Below are 14031 nucleotides of genomic sequence, written 5' to 3' on the forward strand. Positions count from 1 at the left end.
TTTTATCGACGGGCAAGTTTGACCGTAAGCACGATGCTTGACAGTGGTTGTGAATCAACGCTCTTCGTGATTTTCTCAGTCGTGTGGATGGTTTTCATACCCGCGAGACTAGGCTCTCCATCGCTATTCCCTCTCCTTGGAGTGACCGTGAGATATAATTTATCCAATTATAACGCAACAAACTGAAACTGCGATGGTATCCAAAATACATGACTGTGAGCAAGCAAATACAGTCAAGTAATTCCAAAAGGAAGGCATAGAAAAGCGGGTCAACAGAACGATTTTTTTGTATCCTGCAGGCAACATATCTTCGCAAATTTTATCGCTGTTCATGTCTTCCCAAATCCTTCCGAGGCTTAGGCTAGTCCACTTTAGCGACGTTTACGAACTCAAAAACCTATCCAAATTGCAAACATTCCTTAGCCAGCTTTCTCCACCGCCGGTCGCGCTTGTGTTGGGTGGAGATTTTCTGTCGCCGTCGACCCTTTCCGCTCTTGATGGTGGGAAAGGTGCGTTTATACCGTACGGAAAGCTCACGTGACATCAAAACACGCATTTGTGTTAAAGGTATATTGACTCTCATGGTTTTGGGCTCTGCAGGAATGGTCTCTACATTACGAGCGTTAGGTGTCACACACGCCACTGTCGGGAATCATGAAGCCGACTTGAAGGTTTCCACACTAGAGAAACGGCTTCGAAAGCTAGCCAAAGGAGCCAAACTGATCAATAGCAATATTAAAGATGTTCCAGATGCTCCCTGGTTTAAAGAAGTGTTCCATCCTTGGAGTGTTTTGCAAACACCGTGCCGTAAGGTTACCGTTGCCATGGGTGGGTTTCTATCTGACGAGGAGGGAGTTTTTCGGGATAATACTTTCAAAGGTGCACATATTGGTGATGTCACAAAAGCGTTCGACCGCGTGTACCGTGAAAGTGTCCTGAATGGGCCTGCCGATGTGTTTCTACCCGTCACGCACCAAACAATATATCGCGACACGTTGTTCGCCAAACACGTCTTGCAGACGCAGCCAGGTCTTACGCTCGTATTGGGAGGCCACGAACATTCTCACTACGATTTGATTGTAAAATCAGACAACGAGCTGTTCCCCGATCGAAGCGCTCGAATTCTCAAGGGTGATTCCGATGCTACCAGTGTGAATTTGGTTGATTTGACGTTTGATATCGTAAACGATCAGTTCCAGACCGTCGAGATCGATGCCTCTTTAATTGACATAACAGCATATGAGCCATCAAAAGTTGTGCAAAGCATTGTCGATTCCCACATGTCTTTATTGGATAGTTTGGATCACGAAACCATCGTGAACGCGGACAATTTATTGCCACCCGGTACACCGTTGAGTTCGGAACGTACCAGATACAGCCAGACCACCGTTGGAAGTGTACTGTGTCAGGCAATAAAAGAGGAGCTAGAAGTGGACGTGGCTGTAATAAATGGTGCCACCATTAAAGGAAACAAAAGGTACGAGGGGTCTGTAATGAGCTATGCGCAGCTTAAAGAGGAGCTACCTTTTCCTACCAAAATGGTAGTAGTTCCCATGAAACGATGGGAGCTCCAGCAAGCCATTTACTATTCTCGCACAAACCCTCCTTCATCAAACGATATCGAAGAGCCGGAACGGAAGGGATTTTTGCAGGTGGATGTGGATTTCGACCGGCTTGGGTCACATACAGGAGGACAGGAAGACGAACTTCTTGTCGCTCTCCCGCGCAATCTACTAAAAGGCTTTTGCAAGATTTTACCGCTCATGGACATTGGTGATCGCCTAGAAAAGGTGGGAAGCTTAGATTTGGAAAACCACAACTTTGTACCAGCTATTGATCTTGTGGTACGACACTTCTGCAAGGAACAATGGTACGAGCTGGTACACGACAATACCTTTGAGAGCTTGGATAGAGGAGACAAAGGATTCTTGTCACGAGAAGATGTGAAAACTATGATGCACAAAGCCTTGGGTCATGAACCTGCGGCCTTTCTGGTAGACGATATGATATCGTCTATCGACGCAGACAACAACGGTGTGATTGATCCCGGCGAGTTCAGTCACCTGCTGGCACAGATGGAACGGGATCATGGTATGATAAAGTTTGACTAGCGCAGACAGTTTTGATTGATTAGCGCACATTGTTTTCCATTAATTCGTAGTAAGCGCTATCGTTCAGCGATATGAATGCATCCTCAGGCGTTGCTATGCTCTTTGCTACCGTACAAATTGCTTATTCCATTGACGGTAAAGTACATCGAGGTTTTTTAGACGCAATTCGTAGCAGCGGCATGGCAGGCCCGCTAGGGCTGGTATTTCCTTGCATTGCGAGCATTTTATAGAAAACCAAACGTACCTCTATTCTTGTTAGTAATAGCTGTAGCTACGGAATAGTAAGTCCTTAATGTCCACGTAGAATATAAGTTGCGCATGTTGGTATATACGTTACACCTCAACGTTTTCACATTCGGCTTTTTTATCGAATCGCTTGAGAATCCCGGCCGTAACTTTACCAGGCCCTAGTTCAAAGGCCTTTTCGAAGCCACTGGAAAGCATAAGATCCATAGTATTTTCCCACAAGACGGGTGACGTGACTTGGGTCGCCAAGAGCTTTTTGATGGTTTCGGGATCGGAATGTGGCTTGGCATCCACGTTGCTAATGACGGGGATTCGTGGTTTTTGAATCTCGACATCGGCCAGGACCTTTTCCAAGGAGGCAACAGCCGGTTTCATGAAATCCGTATGAAACGCCCCGGCCACGGCAAGTTTCACCGTCATGCGTGCTTTGAACTCGGGTTTGGCGAGTTCATTGACGGCCTCACACGCCTTGGAACTGCCACTCACGGCGTAGTTTCCGCTGCAAAGGAAGTTAGCAATCTGGATCCGTTCGCCACTTTTCTCACTGGCCATGGCACAGAGCTCGGCCACCTTTTCCTTGTCTAGTCCAATAACGGAAACCATGCCACTATCGACGGCATCAGCGGCGGCTTGCATGGCTTCTCCCCGAGCCTTGGTGATTTTGACACCGTCTGCAAAGGAAATGGCGTCGGCAAAGCAAAGCGCCGAGTATTCGCCCAAACTCAATCCCATGGCGCAGGTGGCGGCGTTGATGGCGTCGTCGCCCTGTTCCTGTCGGAGCTTTTCCACCGCCGCCATGCTGGCAACAAAAATAGCTGGCTGTGAAACTACGGTTGAATCCAGCTTTTCCTTGGGTCCGTCAACGCACACTTGCAGCAAGTCGTAGCCCAGAATCTCGCTGGCTTGATCGAAGAGCGCTTGGGCTTTGGGTACATCCTTAACGACGTCACCACACATGCCGACAAATTGTGCGCCCTGCCCGGGGAACATGAATGCCGTCTGGGAAGAAAAGTCATCAAAGTCAGAATCACTGGCTTGGCGAGATGAGGTTCGAGCTCGCGTGGCCGTAGCGATGCTCGATTGGAAGGACGGCGCAAAAGCTGTTGCCCATCCGAGACGACGAACAGTCAGTAGGAGCATCCCCATGTTCACAACAAATCGGACCATTCTCAGTGTTTCTTTCGTCTTTGTCCGTTAAAGGATGATTTCGTAAACGAATGCTACTTCGACGAAAGGAAACTTGTGGGAGTATACAGTGCTTCACGGTGGATCCAATGTAACTAGTGTAAGTCACCGTCCGTAGAGAGATGGGCAGCGTCCACAATACCTTCCTACATTACTCGACCAAGGATGGAATGATATACCGACACATACGTCGTTGGATCGGGCGGGCTGTCGCGTCACATACGTCACTATTTGTCCCTACTCTCAATGGACGTTAGATTGACTCCGTGAATGAACTTCTTGACGTGACTCACAGGCACAGTCCATCATCGATCATGTCATCGATGTCGTCCCCCATTTGGCCCCTCACATTGAAACAACGAACACACCAACAAACCATGACCGAGACGGACTGGCCTTGTTGCCACATTCGCCTCGTACGCATGATTTGTGAATAGAATCGGCCAGGATGTACAGAACTAGAATAATAGGATGCAAAGTCGTTGCACGTTGTCGATCTGGCTGCAATCTAACGACCGCAACGACAAGGTACAGCGACCTTAGCGAGCAGGTCGGCACCGCCATGCAACGCCGACGGTCGTATTCCGCTCCACGACCGCCCGCAGCAGCTCCGTCGGAAGCGCTGCATTTGTACAACTCCTTGTCCAAAAAGATTGAACCTATATCATACTCGGCTAGTGATAATGGCAATAAAGGGATTGCTTTTTACACGTGCGGGCCGACCGTTTACGCTCCGGCGCATCTGGGACACGCCCGGACCTATGTATGTCTCGATATTGTCCGGCGAGTCTTGGAACATCAGTATGCACAGCACAGAGGTGGGAGCAGCAACAGTACGATGCCGTCATCACCGGTACCTCCACCGCCATTGTTCGTAATGAACGTGACGGATGTCGATGACAAGATACTGGCGACGGCGGCAGCCCGGGACGAGACCGACTCACTGTCGTCACCCCTCGCACTGGCGCGCCATTACGAAGCCGCATTCTGGTCCGATTTGGATAGATTGAACGTTTTACGACCACACGTGGTCACGCGCGTCACCGAACACGTGGAAACAGCTATTCTGCCCTACATTCAAAGACTCGTCGACAACGGAACGGCTTATTGCGCGACTTCCGGTGATGTCTACTTTGACGTCCGAGCCTTTGAAGATCGGACGAACGCGAGGACGCGCTACGGCAAACTGGCGCCACCAGTATCAGCCACGGATTTTTATTCGCGGCTCGACCAAACTGCGGAGACCGTCAAACGCGATCCACGGGACTTTGTTCTGTGGAAACGGCGCAAAGAGGGAGAGGCTTTGTTTTGGACGGCACCAGTATGGGGCGAAGGACGTCCGGGATGGCACATTGAATGCTCCGCCATGATCCAGGCCGTACAAGAACAGTTTCAGCAGACTCATCGTTTTGTCGTGCACGCTGGCGGGGTGGACTTGCAGTTTCCCCACCACACGAACGAAATTGCGCAAGCCGAGGCACACGTACTACCGGATTTGGACAACGTAACGGACACAACGCTACCAGTACAGGAATGGATCCCGCATTGGATTCACACCGGTCACGTTCATATTGATGGATTGAAAATGTCCAAGTCTCTTAAAAACTTTGTGTCCATAGAAGAACTACTGCAAGATGACAACCCTTCGAGTTTGTCGTCGCCTGCTGATGATTTCCGTCTGTGGTGTTTGGGGATGTCGGGAAGTTATCGTGGACCAGCTACCTATTCTCGCGATGCTGTAAGTCAATCCTCCCACGTACGTGAAAAACTAGTTCGCTTCCTTCTAGACGGGGAACGGTGGCTATCACAGGCCGGCGACGGTGGCACGAAACGATGGTCGGAACGAGATGTTAACTTTATGCAGCTAGCCAACGATGTAGTAGCCAGGAGCAACTCTGCTCTCTCGTCCGATTTGAACGGCTCACTATTTGTCAAGCAAATGACTCGCTTGGCCGAAGCGGGTGGTGCCTATCTGCAAACCACTTCGCCTTCAGACGGACCCGTGGAGGTCGTACGGAGTGCAATACGGATACTTCGAGAGCAACTCGGCCTCGTCGGTTTTTCAGACGCAACAACACGAGCCGGAATGGCTAGTATCGCCAAAGATACGATGGAGGCTCCATCCAACGTCGTTGGTGGAGAACAAGCATTGCTAGAGGCCCTGGTGTCCTTCCGAACATCCATCCGTCGATCCGCGCTGACACACGTTTCGTTGGATGATGCCCCTAAAGCTTTGCTCGATATTCTCGATATTTGTGACCAAGCACGGAACGTCACATTTCCTCAGTTAGGCGTGGAGCTTCTGGACGGGAAAGAAGACGCGCAAAAGGAGGCATCATCGTGGAAGTATTGTATACCTCGGGTATCGGTCAAGGAAGCAGAAGGATCAGAAAGTGTCGCTGCAAACGCCACGCTCCCTAATGTACGCCTGAAAGACTTGACGAACATTCCGTTGGAGACTTTGTTCCGCGATGGACCCTCGTACCGAGGCCAGTTTAGCGCATATGATGAACTAGGCGTACCAACACATTATGTCGATGGCACGGAAGTCTCCAAACGCCAGCGACAAAAATTACAAAAAAAACGGAACATACACGCCAAGCGACTGCAAGCGGCAGCGCCGGGCCAAACGTAATTCACTTACAGTACTACTGACAATAAATAGATTAATTGTAAGTTTACAAGAGTAATAAATTACTATCGATATTCTATTGGGAACAACGGTTGGTGCGTTCAAGCAATCCTGTGAGTACGGTACTTGTGTAGTCCTATTCGAAGCAACCTGACTGAGTGTAATAATCTTCCTGATTGTGGGAAGCGAAAAAACCTTCATTGTTGATTTCCATTTCATCCTCGAGCAATATCGTCTCTTCGAGGCAACGTTCCAAGTATTGCCGCGTGGCCGCGTCATTGTCATCAGCCAGGGGCGACCTGCCAGACTGTCGGTCTTGTCGCAACAATTTCAAGGTCAATTCCGCACTTGGACGTCCAAAAAATACTTGATGCGAGATTGGTAGCCAGGCAAAGCTGAAGTACTGTGACACTAGGATCAATTGACCCTCCAACCATTGTGCGTTGCGATATCCCTTGCTGGCAACTTGTCCTTGTCCTGCAAACCGTTGTAAGTATTGGCTTCCCCATTGCGCTGCCGCTTTTTTCCCGAGTTGAATTGGTTCCAACCCTCCCGCAACTGTGGGCCCTTTTGAAGCAGCAGCGTCAAGACTGAGATCGACCGTAAAGGAAACTTCACCCTTGGGGACATTCTGATCACCAGTCACCTTGTAAGCAACCAGTGTATCTCCTACATAAGTTACGTTAACCATTTCAAAACCGTGCGAGCCGTATTTGCCGACCCATAATCCATCCAAATTGAACTGTGGCAGAGCATTTCGGGCATACCGGGCTTCCTTGCGATATTGTTCCGCACTGGCAATATCCCCGTCTTTTGCCGCCCGAGCGGCCTTTTCCAAAGCCACAATGTAGACAAACTCGGCATCCAAATTCTGCGCAAAAAGAATGGCTTGTTCTAGCTCCCGGGTGCGCTCATGAGCACCAATTAAACGGGATTCTTGTAGCGATTGCCGCAAGCTGAGCACTTGCTGACGAAGTTTGTGTAAATCATCACCAAACACGAATCGAGAAAGGCGTTCTTCTTCTTCCTGTAGACGACGCTGCCGTGCTTCACTGACTTGGCGGAGCTCCGAACTGGAAATGCCCCGACCGTTGCTATTATCGCTGCCGCTGCTTTCGGGCGGTCCGTCTTCCGGAAGTTCGAAAGAGCCCGTCGAGGCACTGCTGGAACTGGTCATTGCAAGAATCACATGCTCCCTGTACTGGCGGGAGTTGTGAGAAGTAGCGGAAGGGGGGACTCTTCGTTGCTGTACCAGAGAGGCAGTACCTGGGCGGTGCCTTTGTCCGAACGCCAAACGAGGCGAGAAGGATTCGACGGGAGATACAGCGAGAAGAGAGCTACCCACAGCGAGAACGGAGGATAGCAGTGAAAGTGCGTGCATGACGATTGTAAAAAGAGTACTACACCTGAGACTTCCTGAAAAACTTTTACTGTGTGTTCGGCGGGATCAAGCAAGAGAATGTGTTTGCAGGAAGACAAGTAAACAAAGGACGCTCGTTTCTTGAAGGTCCCAAGATTTTGTTTCTCGTTTGGAGTTTGTCTCGGCGAGGGACACGAGTATTGCAAAGGCCAGAAACCATAGAACGAACACCTCGACGTAGTCCTGTTGGGTATATATTTGACGTGTTCCGGTGCTGATGTCCGAGTCGCTACGGTTTGATTGGCAAATTCTGTTGTTGGATTGGCCGTTTTGAATGGAGGATAGATACCAAGTGCAACCACAGCGGCACCCAAAATTACAGGAGCCAATCAACTGACGCAAAATCGTGACCTCTCGTGGTTTCGATGAGCTGGTGGTTTTCGTGGCTCCGAAAGTAAATTCGGTACCACCATGCCTGCGAGGATCGTTGCGATTTCTATACGAAATTTTTGTACCGGAACTTGACAGACTGCCGGAAAGAAGGAAAGACTGAAGTGAACTTCAATTATTGATGCAACGGAAGCACTGACGTGGAGTCCTAGAGACGACACTTTTCGAATATTTCGTCTGTACTAGGACCGATCAGAAGCTTCTCGGCCCTTGCAAGTGAAGCTGCTAGTTGCTACCATAAAGTAAAGCTTCTTGATCATTCAGGCAACCCAGCCCCATCGACAATAATCTATACCCGTGTTATAGCAATCCAATGTCATCCTGAATGATTTGCAAACTTTGTTCACAGTTGGCAAGTGATGATCATATTTTTTATGCGGTTGGCACAAGAGCAACGACATAGGTAGTGCCTTGTGTGGTAAATGAGATCGAGCATTAGAATTTTTTGTGGTGTGTCATCCGGACAAAGGAATCACAACGATAGGAATTCTAACGTAACACCATAGTCACCGAATAAATATTTACTATGATGTCATTCACCATACGGTATCAATTTTTCTGAAAACTTTCATAATAAACGGTATTCCGAAGTTCGCACTTCACACACGTCAGGCGATGACTTCGACGTCGTCACAGAACTCTTGCCTCGACGGACGTTTTTTCGATTGTTTTGTTGGTTTCCGCGTCTTGGACGATTGATGCCTGGGCATCAGAGCAGAACCACCACGAGCAAGAATATCAAGCATGCACGCATCAGCATTGACAGCGCATAAATTGGTTTGAAAATCCTTGAGAGACATTTGCTGCCTCGGTGACGGCAAACTGTGCTTCCCTACGGTCCGTTTACTCTTCCGGTCCATTTACCTTGGGTTTCTCGATACCCTTTCTCTCTTATTCCTACTCGTCAAACGCCTTGACGACACACTTTTCTCTACCGGAAAGTCCTATTTGAAATGACAATAGTGCAAAATCTCTCCGTTTTTGTTTTTGTGGTCGCCTTGACGCAGACCGCGTCCAGTTTTGTGCCGCAAAGGTCCCCTGTACAAAAAACATTTCTTTCACGAATATTTCTCGGTAGCCAAAACATACCAGATGCCCACGGCGAATCCCCAAAACCAACAGTGAGTGTGACTGGTTACAGTTCGTTACCAGCACAGGATCGCCGGCAACCAGAATTCCAAAATCTCGAGCCGCTTCCCGAAAACGAGACCCGTCAACAACGAATCGACCGTGAAACTCGCAATCGCGATTGCTTCGCTGAATTTGGTGACGACCTCTGGAACTTGCGCGACGCCATGAACGACTGGAGTCGGCAGCTAATTAGTAGTCTCGCATCGGGAACGGTAGATTTCGAGAGTGATGTGCGCGAAAAACTGCGCCAGGCCGAAGCCAGGGACCCCGAACTGGTGTACATGCTAGCGTTGGCGGACGCACACGAGGCGAAAACCCAGGGTCAGTACGAATCAGCCAAAGCGCACGAAGAACGCGCACAAGCAGCCCGCTCCTGTTTACCACAATTTCAACTCGACGGCCTTTGGGTTGGAAAGTACGGATCGCACGGGTACGAAATGATCAACGTTACGTACGTTGGTGATACGCTGATTGCGACCAAGATAACCGGGGACAAAAACGTGCCACGGGGCGAAATAACCTTTCAAGCTGATCTTCATCCTCTCTGTATCGACTCGTCAAACCATCCGGATGCGAATAAGCCGTTCTCGAAGTCATCTTCACCATTGCACAAAATGACGGAGCCTTTGCAACCGATCCAATTGACCGACAAGGCCGCCCGTAAATGGGGCACTCGGCAGCTATCTCGCTACGGTGGACTCGGGCAAGTTGCCGAAGAAGGCTTTCGGAACCATCAATATATGGATGGCCAACTTATTATCATTGGTGACGGCTACTTTTCTTTTGCCTGGGTGCCTATTGAGCAACAGATATTCTTTGGACGGCCATCTCCAGAACTAGCTCTCAAAATGCTTAAGAACAGCGGTATTTCTAAGGTACCGGGTATATTTGACCAGCCTCCCAGCATAGATGCGCACGTCGAAACACAAAAGGAATATGCAATGCGTTGTTTGGAACTGACAGACGAGCACAGAGATGAAGTAGGTAACAATGATTTCAGCTGTATTTGGACTGGTTCGGACGCCGATGAATGTTACTTTGAATAAGACCAATAACGCAGCAAATATTGTTGAAAAGTGCCGTTGAATGTGATGTTTTTTTGCAGCAACGAGTATCTGCAGTTTATATTATTGTTTAAAAAGGGAAAATCTGCATTTTCCTGTATGGTATAGGATCCATGGGCATTTACTGTTAATAAGAAAGCGTAAAAGCACATCTTGTGAGAGCATTATTTTATATTGGTATCGGCTTCTGTAGAGACAATGGCGATTATGGACAGTGATGTATTCCTTGAATTTGGTATGGTAGGCTGAATAACAAGCGACGCAATTCAATTTACATTTGCTTACAGTTAGCTCCATCGCTGTCAGTCGTCCTAACGTCCAGTTTTTTCGCAGAACGTAATTCATTGGTGAATGTATGTCCTTCTCGCGGGTTTACCACAGAAAACAAAAAATCACTGTGAAAACACCCCACGAACGACCACAGACAGCAACACAAGGGAAACCATCACAACGTGCACACTTGGATCATTCCTTAAACTAAGACATATACAATTTGTACGGATCACCAACAAGGCAGCAATGGACTTATTGAATAGCTACGGATCCGACTCGGATGCCGACAAAGAGATCACCGATTCGGGCGCTGCAAATCATAAAGGTCGCACACCACAAAATAGCTCGAGTATTGAGGAAGATGCCGTCTTCATCAGGAAACCTCCTTTGCGAGGCATCTGCAATTCTGCTCCGCTTGTTTCGCTTACTGCAGGACGTACATCTAATGCACTGACAGTTTCGGGACAGTTGGACGATTCCGCCGCCGCTAACAAACGAAAGCAGGGCGAGCTCATTTTAATGAACAATCCTACCAAGGCAGTCATGTACCAACCTGTACAAGGACCGCAGTGTCTTGATCCCTCTAGTCGTAACTCGATCAAAAACGCCGCAGGTGAAATGCAGGCTAATGTTGCATTTGACGAAATGGCGTTCGCTGAACAGCGCGCTGCCTTTCAACGATCAGGACAGGCATTGGCCCCTACCGATGAAGGAAATATTGTACTGCGCACGACCTTAGGTTACGATAGGGCTCGACTTGAAAAGTTCACCGCTGTTGAAGAAGAACGCCGTAAGCGGCCGCGCCCTAATCCAAGAGAAAAACAGATTCTAGTGCAAGGTTCGGATGACGAAGCTGAGTATGGTGTGTGGGGTCCGCCTACTCAGGAGGAACGGTGGCAAGCAGAGAATTCTCTATCTGATCTCGCCAAAGGGGGGATTGACGGGCTGGCCCCGGAACAGCTTGCTGAGCGTGCTTATTTACAAGAACGCGATCGTCAACGTGGTATAGAGGATGAGAACAAAGAAGAAGAGTCAGCCTTTGATCGGCTGATAGAGCGAAAAATGGCACATTTGCTGCCACCAAAAATATCAACCGACACCCCAATGGATTCTACAACAACCTTCCATGGAAAAGAAGAATTCGATTACAAAGGCTTATCATGGATCAGTCCTCCGGCTGGTTTAGGGGCTCTGGTTGCCGATGGCCAGCTCGAAATTGATCATCACCGCTGTTTTGTGCCTAAAAAGTGTGTCCATCGCTTTACAGGCCACAACAAAGGTGTGCACCGAATTCGCCTTTTCCCCCAGACTGGGCATTTGATTCTTAGTGCTGGTTTAGATGGGAAGTGCAAGGTTTGGTCGGTTGAGCAAAAGCAAGTCATGCGAACATACATTGGCCATTCTGCCGCCGTGCGGGATGTACAATTTAATCATGATGGTACTCGTTTCATTTCTGCTTCATTTGACCGATACCTCCGTCTCTGGGATACAGAATCCGGCAAAGTTTTACAGACATTCACTAACAGAAAGGTACCCTATGTGGTTCAGTTCTATCCCCACGACGACAATTTGTTCGTGGTTGGTTGTAGTGACAACAAGATTGTAACGTACGATGCCACCACAGCCGAAGTTACACAAGAGTACAACCATCATTTGGCGCCAGTGAATTCAATCTTGTTTGTGGAGGATCATGGAACAAAGATGGTGACCACCAGTGACGATAAGAAGGTACTCGTGTGGGAGTGGGATATCGGTGTTCCGATCAAATACATATCGGATCCATCTATGCAATCAATTCCGTCTACAACATTGCACCCTTCACATCAGTACTTTTGTGGACAAAGTCTGGACAACACAATTGTTGTATTTCAAGCCAATAATCGCTTCGCTCTTCAACGAAAAAAGAAGTTTTCGGGGCACGTGGTCTCTGGCTATGCATGTGAGATTGCTTTCAGTCCAGATGGACAGTTTCTTGTAAGCGGAGACGGTAATGGAAGCGTGTTTGTTTGGGACTGGAAAAAGCACAAAATTTTGCAAAAATTTCGTGCGCATAGTAGCGGGCCTGCAATATGCTGCGTATGGCATCCCTTAGAACCCACCACACTGTTTACGTGTGGATGGGACGGTCTCATTAAAATGTGGCAGTAGTAGAAAACGAAAAAATATCATCTTCGCTTATATATGCAAGGTTTCGCAGTGAATTCTATTTCCTTCCTTGGAGGCTTACCATTCTTTGTCAGATCAAGCAACACGAACATCTTGTTCGACCGGTCCGTTTTGATACATTCGAAACCAAGCTTGTCCAGCACGTCGATGAAATCCTTTAATTCATCCTTGCCCGAGCGGCTTTCAAAACGCGACCGAACTTCCGCAATTTTGAGTCGACCAGTGTCCTTCAAGGTCCGATGCGCTTCGCGAACAAAGTCGGCTAAATTGGTTCCCATCAGTGAAAGACAGAAGATAGCAACATCCACGACCTTCGCGTTCAACGGGACATTGGACATGTCACATGCCGTAACCAGATTGCAGGACGCGACGAGATCAAACGAATGGACCTCAAATGGACAACTTCCCATGACACTAACTTTCAAAAGCTGTGTCGCCAGCTGGGCATCCCCGCATCCAAAATCGGCAATAATGATCTTGTTGTCGGATCTCTTGCTGCCGACCTGATTGCGAAGTGTTTGGACGATGACGTCGATTGGGTTGATCGGCCATTGTTCGACCTGGTGCCGGAAGCCTTCGTGGTATTGATCGTACAACTCGGGGTTACTCGAGAATCTTTGAAAGGCCGTCTGTGAAGTAGTCGTGTATAGTTCTTCGTTTAGAATGCGAAATCTTGACCCGGATAATCGAGCCTTGAACTTGTTCTGTAAAGCGGACATGCTTGTTTTCGTATCCGTCACGGCTTGCGGAGGGGGAAATATGGCGTCGATTTCTCTCTCCGGCGTCAAGATCCGGATGTTATTTGCTTTACCGTCTTGCGACTGCTGAAGTTTGAATTTCCGCATGCGTTTCTTTTTGCTCTTGCTCCATATATCACGAGGGGTTCCATCGTCAAGCTTTTCCGGATCGCGTTTTATCTTTCTTTCTCTAAAACTTTTTTTCGTTTTTGGAGAGCCAGGTTCAGGTTGAGTTTCTTTCTCTTCCGTTTTGGAGACCTGCTTGCGTTTTTTAGCCATGCTCGTGTGAGATATCAACTTCCTGTGGAATGCTCAACGACGAATAAAACGTAACAGCGGGTGTTCCTTGTTTGTTTTCAAAATCGACTCGTTGGCAACACATTGATTACTGTTAACAGTTACAGCTATGTTACATCAATTGGTTTCTGGGACAGGACGAGCCAGCGACGGACGTCAATTTGACGACGACAGACGGCAAAAACTTCTTCTAACCGTAAAATGTCTCCACTTGGAACGCAAAGGACCGTCGCTCACAGTCAATCGGATTTCTTGTGATCTTTCATGTTCTTTTGTGCTCCATCAAGGCTTCATGGTCTTGTGACTCTCCGATGTGAAAAATGCTACCACCCATGCTGCCTCTAGCCCAGGATCCAACCACTGTTCTCACAAATAATGA

General features: G+C 48.4%; 7 protein-coding genes across 7 annotated transcripts; 4 read left to right on the forward strand and 3 right to left on the reverse strand.

Moving 5' to 3' along the window:
• Positions 1-331: 331 nt before the first annotated feature.
• PHATRDRAFT_47436 (predicted protein) lies at positions 332-2132 on the forward strand (the record flags this gene model as incomplete). Its single annotated transcript, XM_002181562.1, has 2 exons — positions 332-509; positions 568-2132. 2 exons carry the CDS (start codon positions 332-334, stop codon positions 2109-2111), a joined length of 1722 nt encoding a protein of 573 aa, XP_002181598.1. The 3' UTR covers positions 2112-2132.
• A 312-nt stretch (positions 2133-2444) lies between these two features.
• Positions 2445-3503, reverse strand: FABD (malonyl-CoA:ACP transacylase; the record flags this gene model as incomplete). Its single annotated transcript, XM_002181731.1, has 1 exon — positions 2445-3503. The coding sequence occupies one exon, from the start codon at positions 3501-3503 to the stop codon at positions 2445-2447; it is 1059 nt and encodes a 352-aa protein (XP_002181767.1).
• Positions 3504-4239: 736 nt separating this feature from the next.
• PHATRDRAFT_2394 (predicted protein) lies at positions 4240-5358 on the forward strand (the record flags this gene model as incomplete). The annotated part of the gene is made up of 1 exon (XM_002181563.1): positions 4240-5358. A coding segment is annotated over one exon (1119 nt), but the record flags the coding sequence as incomplete, so codon positions are not given.
• A 952-nt stretch (positions 5359-6310) lies between these two features.
• PHATRDRAFT_47439 (predicted protein) lies at positions 6311-7723 on the reverse strand (the record flags this gene model as incomplete). The annotated part of the gene is made up of 1 exon (XM_002181732.1): positions 6311-7723. The coding sequence occupies exon 1, from the start codon at positions 7553-7555 to the stop codon at positions 6311-6313; it is 1245 nt and encodes a 414-aa protein (XP_002181768.1). The 5' UTR covers positions 7556-7723.
• Positions 7724-8937: 1214 nt separating this feature from the next.
• On the forward strand, positions 8938-10161 carry PHATRDRAFT_37655 (predicted protein; the record flags this gene model as incomplete). Its single annotated transcript, XM_002181564.1, has 1 exon — positions 8938-10161. The coding sequence occupies one exon, from the start codon at positions 8938-8940 to the stop codon at positions 10159-10161; it is 1224 nt and encodes a 407-aa protein (XP_002181600.1).
• A 1395-nt stretch (positions 10162-11556) lies between these two features.
• On the forward strand, positions 11557-12603 carry PHATRDRAFT_54743 (predicted protein; the record flags this gene model as incomplete). Its single annotated transcript, XM_002181565.1, has 1 exon — positions 11557-12603. The coding sequence occupies one exon, from the start codon at positions 11557-11559 to the stop codon at positions 12598-12600; it is 1044 nt and encodes a 347-aa protein (XP_002181601.1). The 3' UTR covers positions 12601-12603.
• Positions 12604-12617: 14 nt separating this feature from the next.
• PHATRDRAFT_14149 (predicted protein) lies at positions 12618-13337 on the reverse strand (the record flags this gene model as incomplete). The annotated part of the gene is made up of 1 exon (XM_002181733.1): positions 12618-13337. The coding sequence occupies one exon, from the start codon at positions 13335-13337 to the stop codon at positions 12618-12620; it is 720 nt and encodes a 239-aa protein (XP_002181769.1).
• Between the last annotated feature and the right edge of the window lie 694 nt (positions 13338-14031).

The sequence above is a fragment of the Phaeodactylum tricornutum genome, chromosome 13, assembly GCF_000150955.2.
Source record: "Phaeodactylum tricornutum CCAP 1055/1 chromosome 13, whole genome shotgun sequence".
In the NCBI taxonomy this organism is placed as follows: Eukaryota; Bacillariophyta; class Bacillariophyceae; order Surirellales; family Neidiaceae; genus Phaeodactylum; species Phaeodactylum tricornutum.